General features: G+C 47.1%; 1 protein-coding gene and 1 pseudogene across 1 annotated transcript in view; one reads left to right on the top strand and one right to left on the bottom strand.

The window, feature by feature from the left end:
• The window catches only part of LOC149362027 (uncharacterized), a 40446-nt gene extending 27155 nt beyond the window's left edge, over positions 1-13291 (bottom strand). The window contains exon 1 of the mRNA XM_089569639.1: positions 13171-13291. Within this exon, the coding sequence (XP_089425765.1) occupies positions 13171-13242 (72 nt within the window). The 5' untranslated portion in view covers positions 13243-13291. The remainder of the gene's footprint in view (positions 1-13170) is intronic.
• A 4301-nt stretch (positions 13292-17592) lies between these two features.
• On the top strand, positions 17593-18516 carry LOC149362026 (uncharacterized; annotated as a pseudogene).
• Positions 18517-19859: the final 1343 nt, after the last annotated feature.

Genomic DNA, 19859 nt, shown 5'->3' with positions numbered 1-19859 from the left:
GTAGTTGTAGCGCTAGTATTAGCAATAGTTACTAAGGTACTAGTAGTAGCAGCAGCACTATTTCCTGCACGTGAGTATGCCATACTGTTCTTTAAAAAAACAAGCAGAGCAATGTGATTGCTCATCGATCAGTGCTAGTCTGTAGGACGATCCAATTAATGAAAATGGAACTTTAATTGAATTGAGAGATGAAGGAATATTTATATATGTTATATCCCTTAGCGAAAAATAATACGTTCGAATATACGGTGGGCTATTTAAATTGTATTTGACACATATTTAGTATTCATGAATGCACTAAAAATATGTAGAAAATACGTTCCTGAAATTTCGTGCTTGGTTTTCGAAATATATTCTTAAAATATGTCAACAATACATCACTTAAACCATAATTCGAACACTTTTCAAATACATGGAAAAATATGTATGCTGTTTTAGCATCCTGGAAATGTATTAAAAGTGTACTTTCGTAATTATGAAATTAATACATCCGAAGTATACTTGAATTCTAACAAACGAGCAGTCCTTTTAAACGCATCTGCAGCACACTTCTAGCTGTCGTTGAACAGTCGAGTGCTCTAAATCGCTTTTCGGGAAATGGCGTTTGTATGTTGTCAATGTATTTGAAGTGTACTTCAGTAAATACGCAATTAATGCGTATTTACGGCGTTCGTCCTGTGTTTCTTGTACTGTGGTCATCGTCTTTGCGCTGTCTGTTTAGCTTTCAATATGTACCACCAACTAGCCCGTTTAACTGTTTTGCAATTAACCCGTTCAAAGATTACTGAAATTCTAGCAAATTGGCAGCATATTTGCAACACACTTGAAGCTGCCGTTGAACAATCTAGTGCTCGAAATCGAGTTTCGGGAAATCGCATTTTGGTGTTGGCGATGTATGTAAAGTGTACTTAAAATGTATGTAAAGGCCGACCGGCTCCCTTAGACGCCCGTGTAACTGTTGGTTGATAGTTCGACTCCTGACCTATGCCTAAAGCAAGTTTCAACGAGCAATTCGGTTCCAGATTTCCCCCAGATTCTAACGTGACCAATATGGCACTTCTGCGATAATTTAGGCGCCCACAGTCTTTGCGCAAAAAAACACCTCACCGGGAAAGATAGTGCGTCGCTCTCGGTGGGTATATATAAGGCAAGCCAAGTGTAGCGCTGAAATTGCATCCGATGAAAGAACAAACAGCACGAGTTCTGCTGGTTTACACGACACTACCATGCACTGCAGACGTCGTCTTGGTGACGTTATCGCTGCAGAAATGCTTTTCGCACACATGTTTTGGAGTGCGGCTTCGGCCGCTTATCTGAATTTTTTAAGCAGCGTCCGCTCCGGCGGACGCAGTTGTTGCTGCAACGCGCGTCTTTTCTTGCCTTTTTCTCTTTCCTCTGATCTCTTACCTCTCCTCTATCTGCACGCTGGCAGCGGTGGTGGCTTGGCTAGAGCCAGTAGCAGGCCCGTGCAATTTCCTTTTCATCCTTCTCTCAGTCACAACAACAACAACAACAAAACATGTCGCAGCCCTTCTTGTTTGCTGTGTCACTTTCGTCATGATTTGCTCTGTAGGTATCGTTGCCGTTCCCATAGCCTCACGTGACCTTATATCTCATACACCTCGTGATTGATGATGATTGCGCGTGTACAGTTTCTTCTGCAGTTGAAGCATTAACCAGTCTCATTCTGTGAAGCCGCCCACTAGACCATTTTTTTCAGCCCAAGTGAATATATTTGTAATGTACTAAATGTATATTTATAGTCTATTTCTAATGTATTTAATGTACATTTTTAGTATAATTTTATTGCATTATAAATATGATAAGCGACAAAAAATGTACTTTTCGCGTATTTTTAAGAACGTTCAAAATATTATTCCTAGTGTACTGTGAAAGCATTCGTATTGGAGTTTAAGCATAGCTAAAAAAAACTACGAAATAAATATGAAATGAATACAATATTGTAACGTACTTGTTGACGAAGGGGGGCTTTAATAACAAGTGCGAAGACAGACAAGGCCACGCAAGCTGGGGCAGCAAGGGCGACAGATTCCACACGGCGCGAGCCCTTCTTCGTCGTCGTCAGCAGCTATGCGCCACCTGGCAATGCGAGGTGGCATTATTCCCCCCCTTATGAAAAAAGAGCGCTGTCGACGTAACAAAAAAAAATAAACAAAAAACGAGCAAAGTTCCGCAAGTGAACCGTTCCAAGACATCAACACGTCTGCGTCACCGAGTATAGTACGGTTTAAGCCGTACAACGTGCACAATGTCAGAGCTGGGCTGTCGGCGTCGGGGTTGCGCAACACCGTCCGGAACCACTTCATAGTTTACGTCACTCACACGCCGGATCACTCTGTAAGGGCCAAAATAGCGGCAGAGCAGTTTCTCGCACAAGCCTTGGCGACGGACAGGAGTCCATACCCAGACTTGGTCACCGGGTTTGTAGTCAACCTGTCGGTGGCGAAGGTTGTAACGGCGCGCGTCGGTGCTCTGCTGTTGCCCGATGTGCACGCGGGCCAGCTGACGGGCTTCTTCAGCACGTTGGGCAAATTGTTGGGCGTCTGGGTCGAGTTGGTCATCCTCTGGGCACGGGAGCATGGCATCAAGCATGCTCTGAACTTCACGTCCGTACACAAGGCGGAACGGTGTAAAGCGCGTAGTTTCCTGCAGGGCGGTGTTATAGGCGAAGGTGACATACGGCAGGACCTCATCCCAAGTTTTGTGCTGGACATCTACGTACATGGACAACATGTCCGAAAGGGTCCTGTTCAATCTTTCGGTCAAGCCATTGCTCTGCGGATAGTAGGCTGTGGTCTTGCGGTGCGTTGTGCAGCTCAGCCGAAAGATGTGGTCGATTAGCTGCGCTGTAAACGCCGTCCCCCTGTCTGTAATGACGTGCGATGGGGCGCCGTGTCGCAAGACGATGTTGTGCATGAAAAACTCCGCGACTTCGGAAGCTGTGCCACGAGGGATCGCCTTGGTCTCGGCGTAGCGAGTCAAATAGTCGGTAGCAACTATGATCCACTTATTGCCGGCCTGCGACAAAGGGAAAGGGCCGAGGAGGTCCATACCGATCTGGTCGAACGGAGCGCGAGGGGCTGTAACGGGCTTGAGAAAACCCGCCGGCTTAAGTGGTGGCGTTTTCCGGCGCTGGCATTCTCGGCAGCTTTTAACGTAGCGTTTGACATCATCAGAAAGTCCAGGCCAGTAGTACATGTTCCGCACTCTGGCGAGCGTACGTGAAAAACCCAAGTGGCCAGATGTGGGCTCATCGTGGCAGGCGAAAAGAACGTCACCTCGGAGATCGGCTGGAATGACCAGAAGGTAAGGTCTATCGTTGCCTCTCGAGTTCTTCTTGTACAAGAGGCCTTGCCGCAAACAGAAGGAGCCAAGACGTCGAGAGAAGTGGCGAGGTATAGCCGTATCGCTACCTTCAAGGCCGTCAATGAGAGGGCGAAGTTCCGAGTCCGCCCTCTGCCGGGTCAGCAGGTCGGAGGCAGTGAGCGTACCAAGGAATCCGCTGTCGTCATCGGGCGCTGCATCGCCAGGATCAACTGGTGCACGCGACAGTGTGTCGGCATCTTCGTGTCTGCGGCCGGACTTGTAGACAATAGTGATGTCAAATTCCTGGAGCCGTAAGCTCCAGCGTGCCAGGCGTCCAGATGGGTCGCGCAAATTTGCCAGCTAGCATAGGCAGTGGTGATCGGTTACGACTTTGAATGGGCGGCCGTATAGATAAGGGCGAAACTTCATGGTGGCCCACACGACCGCAAGACATTCTTTTTCAGACGTGGAGTAATTGCTCTCGGCGCGGGAGAGAGTACGGCTAGCATAGGCGATAACCCTCTCAAGGCCCTCTTGGTGTTGAACAAGGACAGCTCCAAGACCGATGTTACTGGCGTCGGTGTGAACCTCGGTATCGGCATCTTCGTCGAAGTGCGCAAGAACGGGAGATGTTTGAAGGCGCTGGCGGAGCGTAGAGAAAGCGGTCTGTTGCTCAGAGGTCCAGACAAAGGAGGTGGTATTCCTGGTGAGACGCGTCAACGGCTCGGCAATCGTGGAAAAGTCCGCAATAAAGCGCCGATAGTACGCACAGAGACCCAGGAAGCGCTGGACAGCTTTCTTGTCGGTTGGAACGGGAAAGCGCGCGACGGCGGCAGTCTTTTCGGGGTCCGGCCGCACTCCCTCAGCGCTCACAACGTGACCCAAAAATTTGAGCTCTTCGTAACCGAAATGACACTTCTGGGGCTTCAGGGTAAGGTCAGCCGAGCGGAGAGCGTCGAGGACAGCCCGCAGGCGCTGGAGATGTTGATCAAACGTTTCCGAAAAAACGACGACGTCGTCCAAGTAGACAAGACAGCTTTGCCATTTGAGGCCTGTGAGGACGGTGTCCATCATCCTTTGAAACGTAGCCGGGGCGGAGCACAAACCGAAAGGAAGCACTTTGAATTCATAGAGGCCATCTGGAGTCACAAAAGCGGTTTTTTCGCGGTCCCGTTCATCTACTTCAATTTGCCAATAGCCGCTCTTCAAGTCAATAGATGAGAAGTACTTAGCGCGCCGTAATCTATCCAGCGAATCGTCAATGCGCGGCAACGGGTAGACGTCCTTTTTGGTCACACTGTTCAGTTTGCGATAGTCGACACAAAACCGGAGAGTGCCGTCCTTCTTCCGAACGAGGACGACAGGCGAAGACCACGGGCTTTGGGAAGGTTGAACAACGCCATCATCAAGCATTTCCTGAACCTGGGTTTGAATAACTGCCCGTTCTTTAGCAGAAACACGGTAAGGCTGCTGTCGTATAGGGCGAGCGTCGTCATAGGTGATGATGCGGTGCTGCGTGATGGGTGTTTGACGAACCTTCGAGGAAGAAGCGAAGCACGGCTTGTATTCCTTCAGCAGAAGCTCCAAAGCCAGTCGTTGTTCCCGAGGCAGGTGGCAGTTTATGTCGACGTTTTCAAGGGAGGGCTCGTCAGTGCCGGCTGCCGCGGAAGCAAAACAAACAGGAGTATCGATAAAAGGTTCGGCAGAAGCAATAGCGGTTCCTGCAAAAAGATGTCGGTATTCATTAGAAAAATTTGTGACCAGCACCGCAGATCGGCCACTACGAAGCGTTAGTAGACTGCGAGCGGCACAGATGCCTTGAGTAAGCAGGAGTGAACAGTTAGCCTCGGCGACTGCTTCTGCGTCATGCAAGTCGTTGCAGGCGACTTCAACCAAAACACTGCTCCGTGGCGGCAACGTGACACTGTCAGCAGAAACTCGAAGGGCGGCACTGCGGTGGCAAGAGTCGGCGAGGTGGGTGGCTTGACTGGTCGAAAAGCTGATGATTCGGTGGCGGAGGTCGATCACAGCACCATACTCCCGCAGAAAGTCAATGCCGATAATGAGATCGCGGGAGCAATTGCACAGAACTACACAACTGATGACGAACGTAGATCCATGAATCTGAACGCGAGCCGTGCAAATGCCCTTTGGGGTAACGAGATGACCACCGGCTGTACGAAGATGCACCACAGAACATGGAGTAAGCACTTTTTTCAGAAGAGTCGCCAATCTATCACTGATAATTGAATAGTCGGCCCCGGTGTCCACTAATCCACTGACTCTGTGACCGTCGAGAAGAACAGGTATGTCCAAAGAAACGGGGCTGTCTAGGTCGGATGACGGTGCCATCTGTGCACGGTCGGAACGTAGCGGCGGCGACGGGAGGTCTTCAGCGCAGCGACTCCCAGCGACCTCGCCCCCGAAGGTCGCCGGTCTCAGTTTTCCCGACGAGGGCTGGGCGAGCGACCCTGTGGTGCTCGCGAGGAGCTGTGGGGGTTCGGGGAAGAGCGCCTCGGAGACGATGAGCGCGGCTGATGCGGCGTGCGGGCTGAAATTCGCTGTTCCGCTAGGAACTCTTCAATGGCAGGGGGCCGATGGCCAAACCGGGGTCTGGGTGAATCGGCTCGAAAGCCCTGCAGACCGAGACGTCGATAAGAGCAGTTACGGTAGAGATGTCCTGGTTCTCCGCAGTGAAACCAGAGTGGCCGGTTATCAGGTGTGCGCCAGACATCGGCCTTCCGCAAGGGCGCTCGGCGATCGTCGAAATACTGCACTGGTGGCACTGAAGACCGCGGCTCAGGAGGCGTTACCGGAAACGGTGGTGGCGAAACCGCAGCCGGGCGCCTCGCAATTTCAGCATAGGTGGAGCGGTTGCATTCTCCTGGTAGGGGAGGTGTTTCGACAGCAGGAGCCCTGAACGCCTGTTGCACTTCCTCGCGAACAAGAGCAGAAATCGAACCTAGCGCTGGCTGCGAAGGGCTGCAAAATTTCAGGACCTCTTCACGCACGATGGTGCGAATAAGTTCACGCAGATCGTCAGGGTGGCTCCCGGAGGTAGCAAACGATGCGGTGACAGCAGCAGCATGCACGGGCCGGTCGTAGGTCGCAGAACGTTGTTGCAGCACCTTTTCCATCGTTGTGGCCTCTGTAAGGAATGCAGCAACGGTCGATGGTGGGCTGCGCACGAGGCCTGCGAAAAGCTGCTCTTTGACGCCACGCATCAAATGCCGGAGTTTCTTGTCTTCCGGCATGGCCGGGTCAGCTCTTCTGAAAAGGCGCGTCATGTCCTCGACGTACATCTGGACACTTTCGTTCGGCAGCTGGATGCGAGATTGTAGTGCACGCTCAGCTCGTTCACGACGATCAGCGCTTGTGTAGGCCTCCAGCAGCCGACGACGGAACTCATGCCACGAGATTAAAACGTCCTCTCGGTTCTCAAACCAGGTGCGAGCACCATCCTCGAGGCTGAAGTAAACGTTCCGGAGTTTGGCTGCGTGGTCCCATTGGTTAAACGCAGCTACGCGCTCAAAATGAAGGAGCCAGTCCTCCACATCCTCAAGAAGTTCCCCACGGAACGTCTTGGGAATCCGCGGAGTCTGCAGGGTGTAGTGAGATGGCGCGGCAGCGGCAGTTTGCAGAGGAGAAGGAGCGGCTGTCTCCATGGCGCCGCTCTCTACTAGTCCTACATCCGAAGGCAGTCCCTGGATCCTCCGACTGAAGCGGTGTACCGGGGTGTCGAGTGGTACAGGGCTGGCGCGATGGCTGCCTGGAGGGGTCTCTTGCATGGGCTCACGGGTACCCGGCACACTCCACCAAACTGTAACGTACTTGTTGACGAAGGGGGGCTTTAATAACAAGTGCGAAGACAGACAAGGCCACGCAAGCTGGGGCAGCAAGGGCGACAGATTCCACACGGCGCGAGCCCTTCTTCGTCGTCGTCAGCAGCTATGCGCCACCTGGCAATGCGAGGTGGCAATATGTTAGAAATGCATTTTTAGCACATCCACTTTTTCGCTAAGGGATATGAATGTATGATGCGCTGATTTAGGTGTGGGCTTCCGCTCTGTCAAGATCTCCATAAGGACGGGTCCACAATTTGTTGTCATAAAGGTATCGTGACTAGTGATGCAAAACTATCGATACTATCGATAGTTGAGTCACTATCGAACTATCAATGGCAAAAAAGACTATCGATAGTACTATCGATAATTATTACTTTCGATAGTACTATCGACAGTGGTTTCGATAGTTCTATTGATAGTACTATGGATAGCCGTATCGATACTGCTTGTTATATATAGCGCTATCAATACCATAAAATCCACCACTGCATCCTAAACTTGGTTTCGCGAGTGTGTGGTATGGAGGTGATGATATGAGTAACTGACAGGACTCGCCCCTTTTCGCGGCCTACTCATTACCGAGCTCTGCGGACGTTCCCTACGTAAAGTTGTTGGATAATATGTTACTGTGCGAATGTCCTAGTTGCGAAACATGTGTGCGAAAAGCATTTCTGCAGCGATAACGTCACCAAGACGACGTCTGCAGTGCATGGCAGTGTCGTGTAAACCAGCAGAACTCGTGCTGTTTGTTCTTTCATCGGATGCAATTTCAGGTATTTTTCCGAACTGTCCCAGTGCACGTTAATGAACCACAGCTGGTCGGAATTTACTTACCCGGAGGCCTCCACTACCGCATTCCTTACAGCTTGAGTCTCTCTGGGACGTTAAGCCCACGAGACCGTGAAACCAATCAGGTATCGCAAATATTTTGGTTATATCGCGTTATATCAATGTTGTTACTATCATAGTCTTGCGATCGATAGTTTCACTATGAATAGTCTTGCTATCGATAGCGGTACTATCGATAGTAATATTATGGATGCTACTATCGATAGTGCTTCTATCGATAGTAGAATCGATAGTATTACTATCGATAGTGTATCGATAGTAGCACTATCGATAGTTTTTTTTACACTATCGATAGTTTAAAAAAAACTAGCTCCCCGCCGCGGTGGCTCAGCGGTTACGGCGCTCGGCTGCTGGCCCGAAAGACGCGGGTTCGATCCCGGCCGCGGCGGCTGAATTTCTTGAAGGCGAAATTCTAGAGGTCCGTGTGCTGTGCGATGTCAGTGCACGTCAAAGAACCCCAGGTGGTCGAAATTTCCGGAGCCCTTCACTACGGCGTCTCTCATAGCCTCAGTCGCTTTGGGACGTTAAACCACAATAAACCAATAAACCAACGAAAAAAAACTAGCGATACTATCGATGGTCAATTTTTGGGTAGTTTTGCATAACTAAATTCGTGACACACATTCAAAAAGTTTCCCTAATACCAAACTTCTCCTAATACCAAATTTGGGGCCACAAGAACTTGTTTACGATAGTTATCAGACAAGTACCTCAAGGCGCAGTCCTAAAAGCCAGGAGGTTTTCCACTCGCATGAAGCAGTTCTGTTACGGCAGCCGGAAACACGTAAAAGCAGCGAACGTCATCATCAGCAGCATGAATATGCCCATTGCAGGGCAAAGGCCTCTCCCGTGCCTCTCAATTAACCCTGTCTTTTGCCAGTTGCGGCCACCGTATCCCCGCAAACTTCTTAATCTCCTCCGCCCACATAACTTTCTGCCGCCCCCTGCCACGCTTGCCTTCTCTTGGAATCCATTCCGTTACCCTTAAGGACCAGCCTTTACCTTGCCTTCGTATTACATGCCCTGCCCAAGCCAAGCAGCCATACATTGTATGCAAACTGTCTGGATCTGTCTTGCGAGTTTATTTTTTTTAACATCTTTTTCAATGTTTTTCTGGAGCAACTCGGTTGTTTTCTTTCTTCCACAACTAAACGCATTAAAGCGCCCGTCGAAAATATCGACTGCCGGTCCGCAACTTCCCTTGTTTGTCTTTTACGTAACAATCATTCACTCATAGAGACGATGTTCGAGACAATCTATGCCGGCTGAACTGAGCAGATGTCAGTGATGTCAGACACTTCCCCTACACCTGTGTGGCAGATACCATGAATTACGGTCTTGTTTTACCCCCTCTCTGTCTTATTCGTAGTATGATAATGCGGTGGATGATAGTCCGAGCAGCTGCACACACTCGCGAAGGGTGGGTGTCGAGCTCGCCATTTCCTGCGGCTGTAATTAGGAGCAGCTGTGACACGATTAGGCATGCTCGAACCTGTATTTTATTCATGCAGTCGCCTGTCACAAACCTTTTTTACCCTTCTTCTTTAAGCCAACGCAGAGTACAAGGTAGGTGAAATACAGCTCAGGCCAATTCCTGTTTTCTTTCAGAGGAGATTAACCCTATCTCTCTCTCTTTCTCTCTCTCTCTCTCTCGCTATATAGAGAGGGGCACGAATGACAAAAGCGACCTATTTGAATTGCGAACGAGACGTGGGATTGAGTTTACTTGCCGGATGTACTGCACATTTTTCTGTGCGAAGTGATCTTTAGGGAAAAGCTGAACGATGACAAGCATAGTTCATTTGTGAAATAAACCTCAGCTTTTCCCGACCATCTTTTGCTGGCTCGTCGTCCGCGAAACATCGCAACTAGTGATGGGCTTCACAATTAAGAGGATCAAAGTGGAAGGCAAGCATATATTTCCAAAGGTTTTTTGTATATTTCTCTACTGTTACTGAAGAACGCGGTTGTTGAACACACCGCGTGAGTCACTTTTTTAAAAAGGAATCCTCCTCATCCTTAATGTATTTAGGTCAACCGTAAGGCCCTCAGCACAACAGTCTGCAGCCCCAATAGCGCCAAATCCTAGCACTACCACCCTAGCACATTCGTCATCTGAGCACTACCAGAATTCTTTCGAGCTCCTGAACCTATTTCTTTTGTTTCATATAATGAAGAGAATTACAGATTTTCCTCTTAAAGAAGCCGCGGCAGGTTTGTGCTAAAAAATGAGAGAGAAGTTTTTTCATTAAAGACAGAGAATCTAGTTTGCGCTGGAACAGCGGTGAAGCGCTAATCGGCGTTGCCGAGTGATTTAGGCAGAAAAGGGGACACGGAGAAGACTGCAGAAAGTAATAGGGTAAAAGAATTTTAAAGAATAAAAATATCCAAACATTGAATAGGCGTGAAGACCATTAAATAATCAAGAGGGGATGCAGAAAAGATTCAAAGATAATGGAGTATTGCAACGCCCTGTACACGAACACACTAACAAAGTTGGTTCAATGTCATGCTTCACTACTGTAGTTCAGTAAAAAGTGTACAAGCTTGTTGTTTTATTTCTAAAGCTTGAATGCCACAAAGCACAGTACATTAAAAACTATAAAAATCGACCTCGTGAACACCTCCTACTGGCAGCGATCGTTTTATTAAATTGCCCTGGTGGCGTCATATGGATACAAGCCCGGCGACGTCGTCTCTAAAAAGGGAATAGCTGCCGTCGTTTCGCGTTCACGATCGAAGTAACATGCGTCGCACACGCATGATTAGCCAATGAAAGCACCTAACTAAGAAAATTCAAAGACGAAAACGTAGGTTTTCGCCGGTAAAGTTCAAAATTTGGTTGCAGATACTCGGTATAGTGATAAATGTGGAAATTTGTTCGGATTCGACCTTCGCACGATCCGTAATTGTTGAAGCAGCGATCGTAATCGCGCCAACCTTGAGCCCCAGAAACGTGTAAGTAAAGATCTGGGATTTACGGACTTGGAAATTAAAGAGCGAAAGGAATGACATGCGCTAAAAGAGGTGACTAGCGAGTGATATCCTGGATGTGAGAAAAATAACACAAAAGCTCCAGTCTCGCACTATATCTCTCCAAATTTCTTTCTGTCGATCGTTCGGAATTTGGAAATGGCGTTCTAATTGATAATATGTTTCACTGGATGTGAAATACGTACGTCGCTAACTCACTGGCCAGTTGGGAAGCTGCCCGCATTATTGTGTGAGGAATATTTGAGCAACAGAACGGTGTGCGGCAAGAATTGTATGCGCTATGATAGCAGGAGCAGCAGCCGGCACTCTGAGTTTCAACAATCCCGGAGCCTTGACCTGCTATTAAACTGCTCACCAAGATCCTAAACATGCATGACAGAACCAAGAGAGCCTGCAGGAAGCTTCAGTGTACCATTAACAGCGAATGTCGGAATCATCGTATGACTGCTAGCGCTAATTTCTCACATTACCAGTTGCGTAATCATCATTTATATTTAACTTCATCAGGGCGCTACTCAGCGGTTACAAACTACAGGTACAGACTGGGAGCTTTGCTTTATTCAATTAAATTCAATTAATTCACCAGACATTTTTACATGGTTTCCTGGGTAAAAGCTGCTCACGCAGCTTGACGAGGTCTAGGCAACCTTTACAAGAGAAAGCGTACAGCATGCGACAACTATTTTGAAACCATCACTAACTATAAGGAATATTATCACCATAAATGGCAAAAAGGCACAGCATGGAACATTCAGTTTTTTATTTAATTTAAACAACGGAGTACCTAAATTTGTTGTCTACCAGAATGTGTTACGAATGGGACGAACATGACATCTTAAAAGTAGGTTTCATTAGCATGCCTTTCCCGGCCCGCCAGCTTCTGGCTGGCATTAGGGTAAACATAAGGCTGCTAATCACCCAGTGTTTCTGAACGAGACCAGAAATCGCAGAAATCACAACCAAAATTTCGGCGTACTAGTTGCATGATATGAAATTATTCAATGCATATTCCTGATTGAGGGCCACTGCAGCCATACGCAACGCCCGCAGCGAAAACACTAGAAACACTAAGTTCCATATCTCCTCTCCTTTAAATTATGCCAGCTTGTTGTCAAATAGAGTTGATTTTCCACTCTGTCTTAGTTCCTTGGGTCGAGCTGCTAAACCAGACTCTTGCTTTGGAAGCCAAACAAACCTCTGAATCAAAGTTCTAAATTGAACATTTGGTGTGCTGCAGGCAAGCACAGACAGAAAACGCAGATAAAGTTGAAAATGCCATGTTATTCTTCTGTTCATTTCGGTTTTATGGTTCTATGGGGGTTTAACGTCCCAAAGTAACTTAGGCTATGAGGGACGCCGTAGTGAAGGTCTCCGGAAAAAACTGGGGTTCTTTCACGTGCACTGACATCGAACACTACATGGGCCTCTAGAATTCCGCCTCTATCGAAATTCGACCGCCGCGGCCGGGATTGTACCCCTTCTTTCGGGTCGGCAGCCGAGCGCCACAACCAGTGAGCCACCGCGGCGGCTCGTTCTCATCATTTCGTTTTTTTTTATTTTCTGTTGACATCATATGTGAAATTTTATGCTACCATATGGTGCGTTCAAATGGTGCAGTAGAGCGTAAGCAGCAAATGCTCATACCACTCTGTCTTGTCTACTCTCTCTTTGCGTGCTTGTTTTCTGCACTGAATTGCATCTTTAGAACATGTCTTTCCACGGCAAGCGCCTGTTACCAAACACGCCCTCCTTCCTCTTCATTCCTTCGGAACTCTTCATGCCCATCGAGAGAAAAAAAAATAAGGTCGACAGAGAATGTTCGCTACATTCGAACCAGTGCAAAAGCCCGCATTTGTGCTGCGTAGAAGAAGATGAGGGGTCAGTGCCGCGGGACGGAGCGCTCGCGCTTCTCGGTCATACAGTCGGCCAGAAACGATCTTAATAGGCTCTGAATCTACGGATTAGTGCGTTCGCGCTACAAAATAGACAAATACGGACGCACAGTTAGCGCAGATAGCCCGCCAACAAGAATCAGCGCACTTGTTCCGCTCGTTCTATTGCACCGGAAGCGAATGCGATCATGCCAACAGAATATAAAGAACGAGCGCCTAAGAGTCACTAAATTTTACGCTCTACTTTATATCTATACACTGACCGATATTTCGTCGCCCAGAGCAGCTGAAGTGGTGAAGGCAAGCAGGAAAGCTGAGAAAAGCTGGAGCGCCATGACGAAAACCGGGAGGCTGCGAGAGCACTTTACAGTAGACTGGCCGCCATATCCTTTATAGACCGTTTTCGGCGCGAGGAGGAAAATAGCCTCGAACCAGCGCGCGCGCGGCGCTGCTTCTCCTCCTCCTCTCCTCCTGGCATGCGCGAGCGGCGAGATACGCGTTGAGTGCCGTGCGTGCACTGCTGTTTTTTGCGCGAGAAAACAGCTTTTACGTGTTTTGATGCTGACTGTGAACATGAATCGTGAGCCGAGGTGATCAGGATACCACTGCGCTGTTGTTGGCTGCACCAACAACTACCGCAAGCGGAAAAAAATAACCGCAGAGCCATGTGCGCAGCATCAACAGCCGCGTAGTCAGTGCGGCTGCAACTTGTTCCAACTGCATCGCTCTCCGTCGGATGAAGACGAGCGACGTCTTTGGCTGGCTAGCGTCAACAGAAAGGATTTTATGCCATCGGCCGCCTCTCGTGTCTGCTCGGAACACTTTGTTGGCGGACAACGGACAGCCACGAACTCCGTGCCTATGCTTATGCTGGGCTACGAACGGAAGGTAAGCATTACGTGAGTATGTGGCCGTGTGTGAAAGCGTGGTTCCTTCAAACACGGGAATTTTTAATTAGGTGACTGTTGTACTGGAGAATAATTGTGCGCGACAACTTTCGCTCAGGTCAAGACCGCCAGGAGACGTATCGCAAGAAGGGACTACGTGCCGACGAAAAAAAGGAAGGTGAGGTTCGTTTCGCGCATGTCATTGTATCTTGTTCGTGCAATTGCAAAAAAAAGCCGCTAGTTAAGCGAGTTGTGCGTCTTATGTGTTTTCATTGCTTAGCGCGAAAAGGTCGAAAATGCGCAAATGTTAACAACGCACAAGCGCTGTGAAAATAAGTAGGGTGCAAGAAATGAAGTGCAAACGAGCAGAAAGTTCGCCGTTTTGTCAGTGTTTTATCCCTTGACTGCTTTTGATGCTGTGTAACCCCACCGTTCGCGCCCCGGATCAATTACTCATAACGTGCACACAGACAGACGGAGTGCGATATCGCAAAAATTCGGTGTGAAGTTTTGCATAAAAATACTATGGATTTTTCAATATGCAATAAAATCGTCGTGCCACTGTATTTCAGAAAGCCAAAAGACTCGAGATCCCTGCCTTATATGGTCGTTTGTACATTTAAAAAAATATTGCTGGGATCCCGAGTTTCGAATGCTGCATGAACTGTGTTCAGCTGCTATGAAAACATTGGTGTCAGTGCCACAATTGATGCAGGCTTTGTCAAAACTGGTAATCTAGACTTTCTCCAATCCTTGTCGCAATGGTTTTTTGTTAATCTCTTTTGAGGCTTTGTCTGCTAGCTTTGCAAAGGTGAAATTTCATAACATTAATCAAGTATCAGCCCAACTGGACATGATTTATGTAACAGATGTTATCTCTTGCTTGAGTTCATCATGCAGAACAGGTGGTTAATGCTTAATACCTATGCATAAAATATGTTTCAACTCTAATGTAATAACGTGAATTTCAGCCTCTGTACATTCTGCTTTTTGTATGAGTCATGACAAGATATCATTGTACCTAATCACCTATTCTTGAGAAACATTCTCTCGAGTGCATAATTGGATTGTTCCATGATATTAATTATTAGCTTTTTGTATGCATGGTACTAACTAGGTATTAGAAAAGACATTTGTACCTGTATATAACGCAGCATATCACTGTCCACTGCTGCATGTTCTCGAATTATTATTTAATTCTCTTAACAATGGGATACGTGCTGTGGATCACCTCCATTATTTCAGTGCTAAATGGATGCAATAAGTTGCTTTATTCCTAATGCATGTGCAACTTGAGCAGTGTACACACATCACGTCCATAAAAAATTGAGTCCATCGTGCAATCAACTTCAGGAAGCAGTTAGTGAAGAAAAAGTTGCTTTGTCACTCTGTTCTGTTGCATTTATCTAGGTTTTGGAGCCAGACACGGAGACCAGCCCTGATACTTCTGCACCTAATGCAGTACAAGACGTCGCACCTGCTGCTAATGAAGATTTAAACTGCGCTCTAGTCGATCAGGTGAATGAAGTCACTTGTAACATACACTTATGGAGTGACGTACTTGCAGAATGGCCTCTACAGTGCTTAGCACAATAATGGGCTGTCGCTTACACCTTTTGAGACTGTCCACATTGTCCTCTACATGGCTGTGCCGTTCCTAGGTTTTTGTTATCTCAGAGTTGCATTTCTGCATGTGGTGCTTGAAGGACAATATTTATTTAGGGGAATTGCCTCACAGGCTCAATGAAAAAGCATTGTTTGAGACAATATTACTTAGCAGTCGATATTAGAAGTAACATTAAGTAATACTAACTCACATACTATGAGACATTTAAATGAAACAGTTATTTTAAATAAGCAGCTAGAACGCATGGTATTTGTTTGGATTCTTAGCTGAATCAGAGATGTTCAAGAACATTAATTGTCAGTAATAGCCTGTAGCAAAGCAATGAATTAAAAGCAGTAGTAGTATGGTTTTTCTGTGTGCTTCCTGCAGTGTAAGCATTGTTTTCCTCTGCTACAAAGTTATGAAAGAATACTTCTACAGCTATCACTTACAGCTATCACTGTCATCTCTTTTACTCACTTTCATAACTTTTGTAACCACGTAAGCGTTTGAACTAAAGAAAATGTGATTCTGCTGCTGCAAAAGTGTGTGGGGGCTAAGGCCTCGTCAGGCTTCCGAACCTTTACCGTAGGCCACCCATAGGGATTATCTGTATTGCTTCCTGCAATTAGTTTCTTACTTACTGTTTGCAGTGTGTTCTAACTCTTGTTATGCCATGGTGTGACACAGGTGCTGTTTAAATTTCCTTTGCAGGATACAGATGTTGGAAGTCCCAGCATACTTGTCGTGCTGAAGTCGGACCTTAATGCTGTAAGCTGCTAAACTTCAGTACACTCTGCATGCTCAGTGTCACAGAAGTGGCGGCAGCCGATAAATTACTTTTGTTTGTATAAAACTGATGCGTCCGCGTTTCTTTGTATGTGTCTCGGGAAGAGCAAGAATGCATGCACGCTTTTTTCAGTTATTTAGACAACCCCTCGCATTGCGAAAGCGGAGGCGGCTCAAAGTCGGCCCCGATCTGCCGAGGTCTTGAGCTGACCATTAGCAGGAAAGAAGTTGCGGCGTACGTGACTGCCTTTTTGGTTGTGTTTTACTTTTTTCCGGCTCCAAGGTCACCGAATCGAGAGTCGAAGCCTAGGGCTTCTTTTTAGTTGTGCGTTAATTTTTTCCTCCTCCAAGATGGCGGCCATGCAGAGTCAAAGTGTAGGTGCCTACGTGCTCTTGTTGCGCTTTTTGGTGTTTCGTTTTTTTCGACGACGACGCTGTGGCGCCGCGAGTGCTCGCTCGCTAGCGCCCGAGGGCTTTAAAAGGGGGCCGTATGGAAACGAACTTCAGTCCGCTCGTCGGTGGAAACGCTGCCGCCGCGAACTCCCGGGTCTCCGAGCCGCCGCACCGCATCCTCGAAACCGCAAGCTGCCCTGGACGAACGTCGCCTTCGGGGGCCGCACTGACTGCGTGTTTGTGGATGGACTGCAGCCGCGCTTCCCGGTTGACTTGTTTGTTCACCTTCCGACTTTTGATCGAATGTATCTAATTGACCTCTCACGTGTGTTCTGACCTAGCTGTGTAGAAATATTCAATGTATAACTTAATTCAGTGTGTTTACTGCTATGTGCTTTCCGCAATTGTTTTGTAGAATGTGAATTATGTATCTGTGAAAGCTGCCGCATTGTTGAATCGAAACTATAAACGTTATTTTGTTGTTGTTACCTCTTAACACGCCTCGGTCTCAGTCACTACGTTTGCTTACCGGCTACGCCGGGCATCAAACGGCCACCCCCTCATTGTCCGGACTCGGTGATGATGTCGCGTAGTCACCGAGCCCGTGACACTCAGTGAATCAGTTTTACAGTTTATTTATTCCGGCCATGCACTTGTGTGAGCAGTATGCGTAGTCACCGAACCCGTGACACTCAGTGAATCTGTTTTACAGTTTATTTATTCCGTCCATGCACTTGTGTGAGCAGTATGCAGATAAACAGATGGTTCCTTCTCCAAGACAGAAAGGAGAGGCAACAGATAGCAATGTAACTTTGTACTCAGTCTTTTTTAGGCTTGCAGTAGTAAAACTTCGAATATTTTTCAGTCATCACTGTGCCTCGAAGAATGCACGCCTGCAGCTTGCCCGACCCAGACACTGGAAGGTCACAGTCACCATGTGAGTAGGCTTTACTTTTTTTTTTCTTACATCTTAAACGGTGCACGACAGAATTGCATTTTTGAAATACAGCATGTTTTGTAGGCGCTCAGTTCTGCAGCCACAACAAACACAAGCAGCAGAGGAACACAGACAGAAACTGTAAGTGTTTTTTATTCAAGCATTTACTGTACACTAAATACAAGTTTTCCTTGCATGACCTCAAAACTAAGTGACCACTCTCTATTTCACTTTGAAAAGGTATGGCTTACTAATACAGTGTGTCTAAATATTTGCATTTCCAGGTCTGCACACGAGACCACAGTGTGCAGTGGGAAGACCCCTCTCTGGCTGACCACACCTACACTTTACGGCAGCAAGTGCTGATGGCATCACAGATGACTTGTCAAGACATAGCTTTTTACACTGGGGTGTCTAACCATGTCTTCAGGACGTTATTGACTTGTCTGGAAAAAATTCCAATGCCACAGTCACGGCTAGCATGGAGGACCATCTTCTTTTGACACTTATGCGCCTCAGGCTTGGCCTGCTGTACAGAGACCTTTCCTTCAGGTTTAGAATATCTGTTTCGTCTGTCTGCAAAATCTTTAATAGCACTCTAGAATGCCTGAAAGAAATTATGAAATATTATGTGATTTGGCTGCCGAAAGCTAGAACTGAAAGCAGCATGCCATATTCATTCATAGAGAATGGCTATGAAACACTCGTTGCATTTTTGTCTGCACGGAGGTTGGTCTGGAAAGGCCAAAAAACAACGAGCAAGAGCTCAAACATACAGTTCCTACAAAGGGCACAACACAGTGAAATTCTTGATTGTTATCGCCCCTTGTGGGTACATAATGTTTGTGTCCCGTACTTTTGGGGGACGTGCCTCTGACAAGCACATTGTTAGGGAGTGCGGTGTCCATGAGTGAGTACCTTGTTCGAGGCGATGTGATAATGGCCGATAGAGGTTTTACCTTGGACCCGTACCTGGAGGCCCCGGGAGTCAAGCTGAATGCCCCAGCATTTACTAGAGGTAACGAGGCACAATCGTGCAGAGCTTATCTAATGATAAAAAAGGAAAGCTTCCATCTAGAAATGCATCACCAGGTTTTAAAGGCTGTTTGCTCCTTTTTCAACAGTTGTTCAGTGGGCACAGTGCTGTTGTGGTTAGCGGTTGTTTGGTACAAAGCTTCATAAATCTTTGCTGCAGTAGCGCTGCTAACGAGTGTTTTTAAAACGGCATTCCTTTTTCATTTTTGGCTGGCACATTGTGGTTTGCTACATATATCTGTAACAAGCACCTTTCTTTTTAATGTTGAGGTTCAAGAGAATACATGCATCATGCTGAAATTTTTTGCTTGCAGGCAAACATCAACTGTCGGAGCAGGAGGTCACACAGACACGGCGCATTGCGTCAGTGCGGATACACGTCAAGAGGGCGATAAATCGCATAAAAGCTTATCGCATATTCAAATCGGCTCTCAGCATCAAATGCAAAAAAAAACATTGATGCAATGGTCTTTGTATGTGCAGGCCTCTGCAATTTTAAAATGCCATTAATAGCTGAACAATCCCCTGGAAGCGAAAAAGTCGATTCAGCAAGTTTAACCGAGGACTGATCAGGAGTGCTGTGAAAGGCAATAAACATTTTCATGCAAACTGACATTGAAGTTCTTTTTCATTTTGTTACAGAATGCTGTAAGTGAATGAACAACAAGACTGACTGCAATGACATCAGAGATTTAAGATCTGTTTGTATTCTGAAAGGTCAAGTTTGCCTTCTGCTTCCATAATTTGAAGACGGGGCAGCATGCTACTGAAATAAAATTTTCGTAGCCTTTGCATTGTCTGCTCCACATATCTCGCGTCAAAAGGAACCTCTGCAACTATGGCCCATTTTAAGGAGCATACATAGAAGAAACATAGACTGTTCTTGGCACACAGCATTGTGTGTGCTTGGCCATAATAGCCGTTAGGTGCATTTTCATTTAGAACATAGGTTCCATTATCGAGACTCACATCATACTTCCCAGTGCTGATTAAGTCTCTACAATCCTCGACTACTGGGCATTTGATCTCGAGGATTGCATCATTGGACGTTATGATGCCATCAGGTGTTGCAGAGAGCCATGGCTTATCCTTGCATACATGAATGCCTTCCAATGAAACTGACAAATCAAAGGTGGCTTCAAATTGTTCTCGAGCCACGCCTTCATATCGCAAGCCGTGTTGTGTTGCAGCACTTCCATGAAATGTGGGAGCAGTAAGCGACAACAGGGCTTTTTCTGTTGGTGTCGTCTGCCTCTTGGGCACTCTTTTGATGTTCGAAGCTGTTAACCGCACTCGTCGTGAGGT

Source organism: Amblyomma mixtum, chromosome 2 (assembly GCF_055824585.1).
Source record: "Amblyomma mixtum isolate Tamu chromosome 2, ASM5582458v1, whole genome shotgun sequence".
In the NCBI taxonomy this organism is placed as follows: Eukaryota; Metazoa; Arthropoda; class Arachnida; order Ixodida; family Ixodidae; genus Amblyomma; species Amblyomma mixtum.
This window is presented reverse-complemented; position numbering and strand designations above follow the sequence as displayed.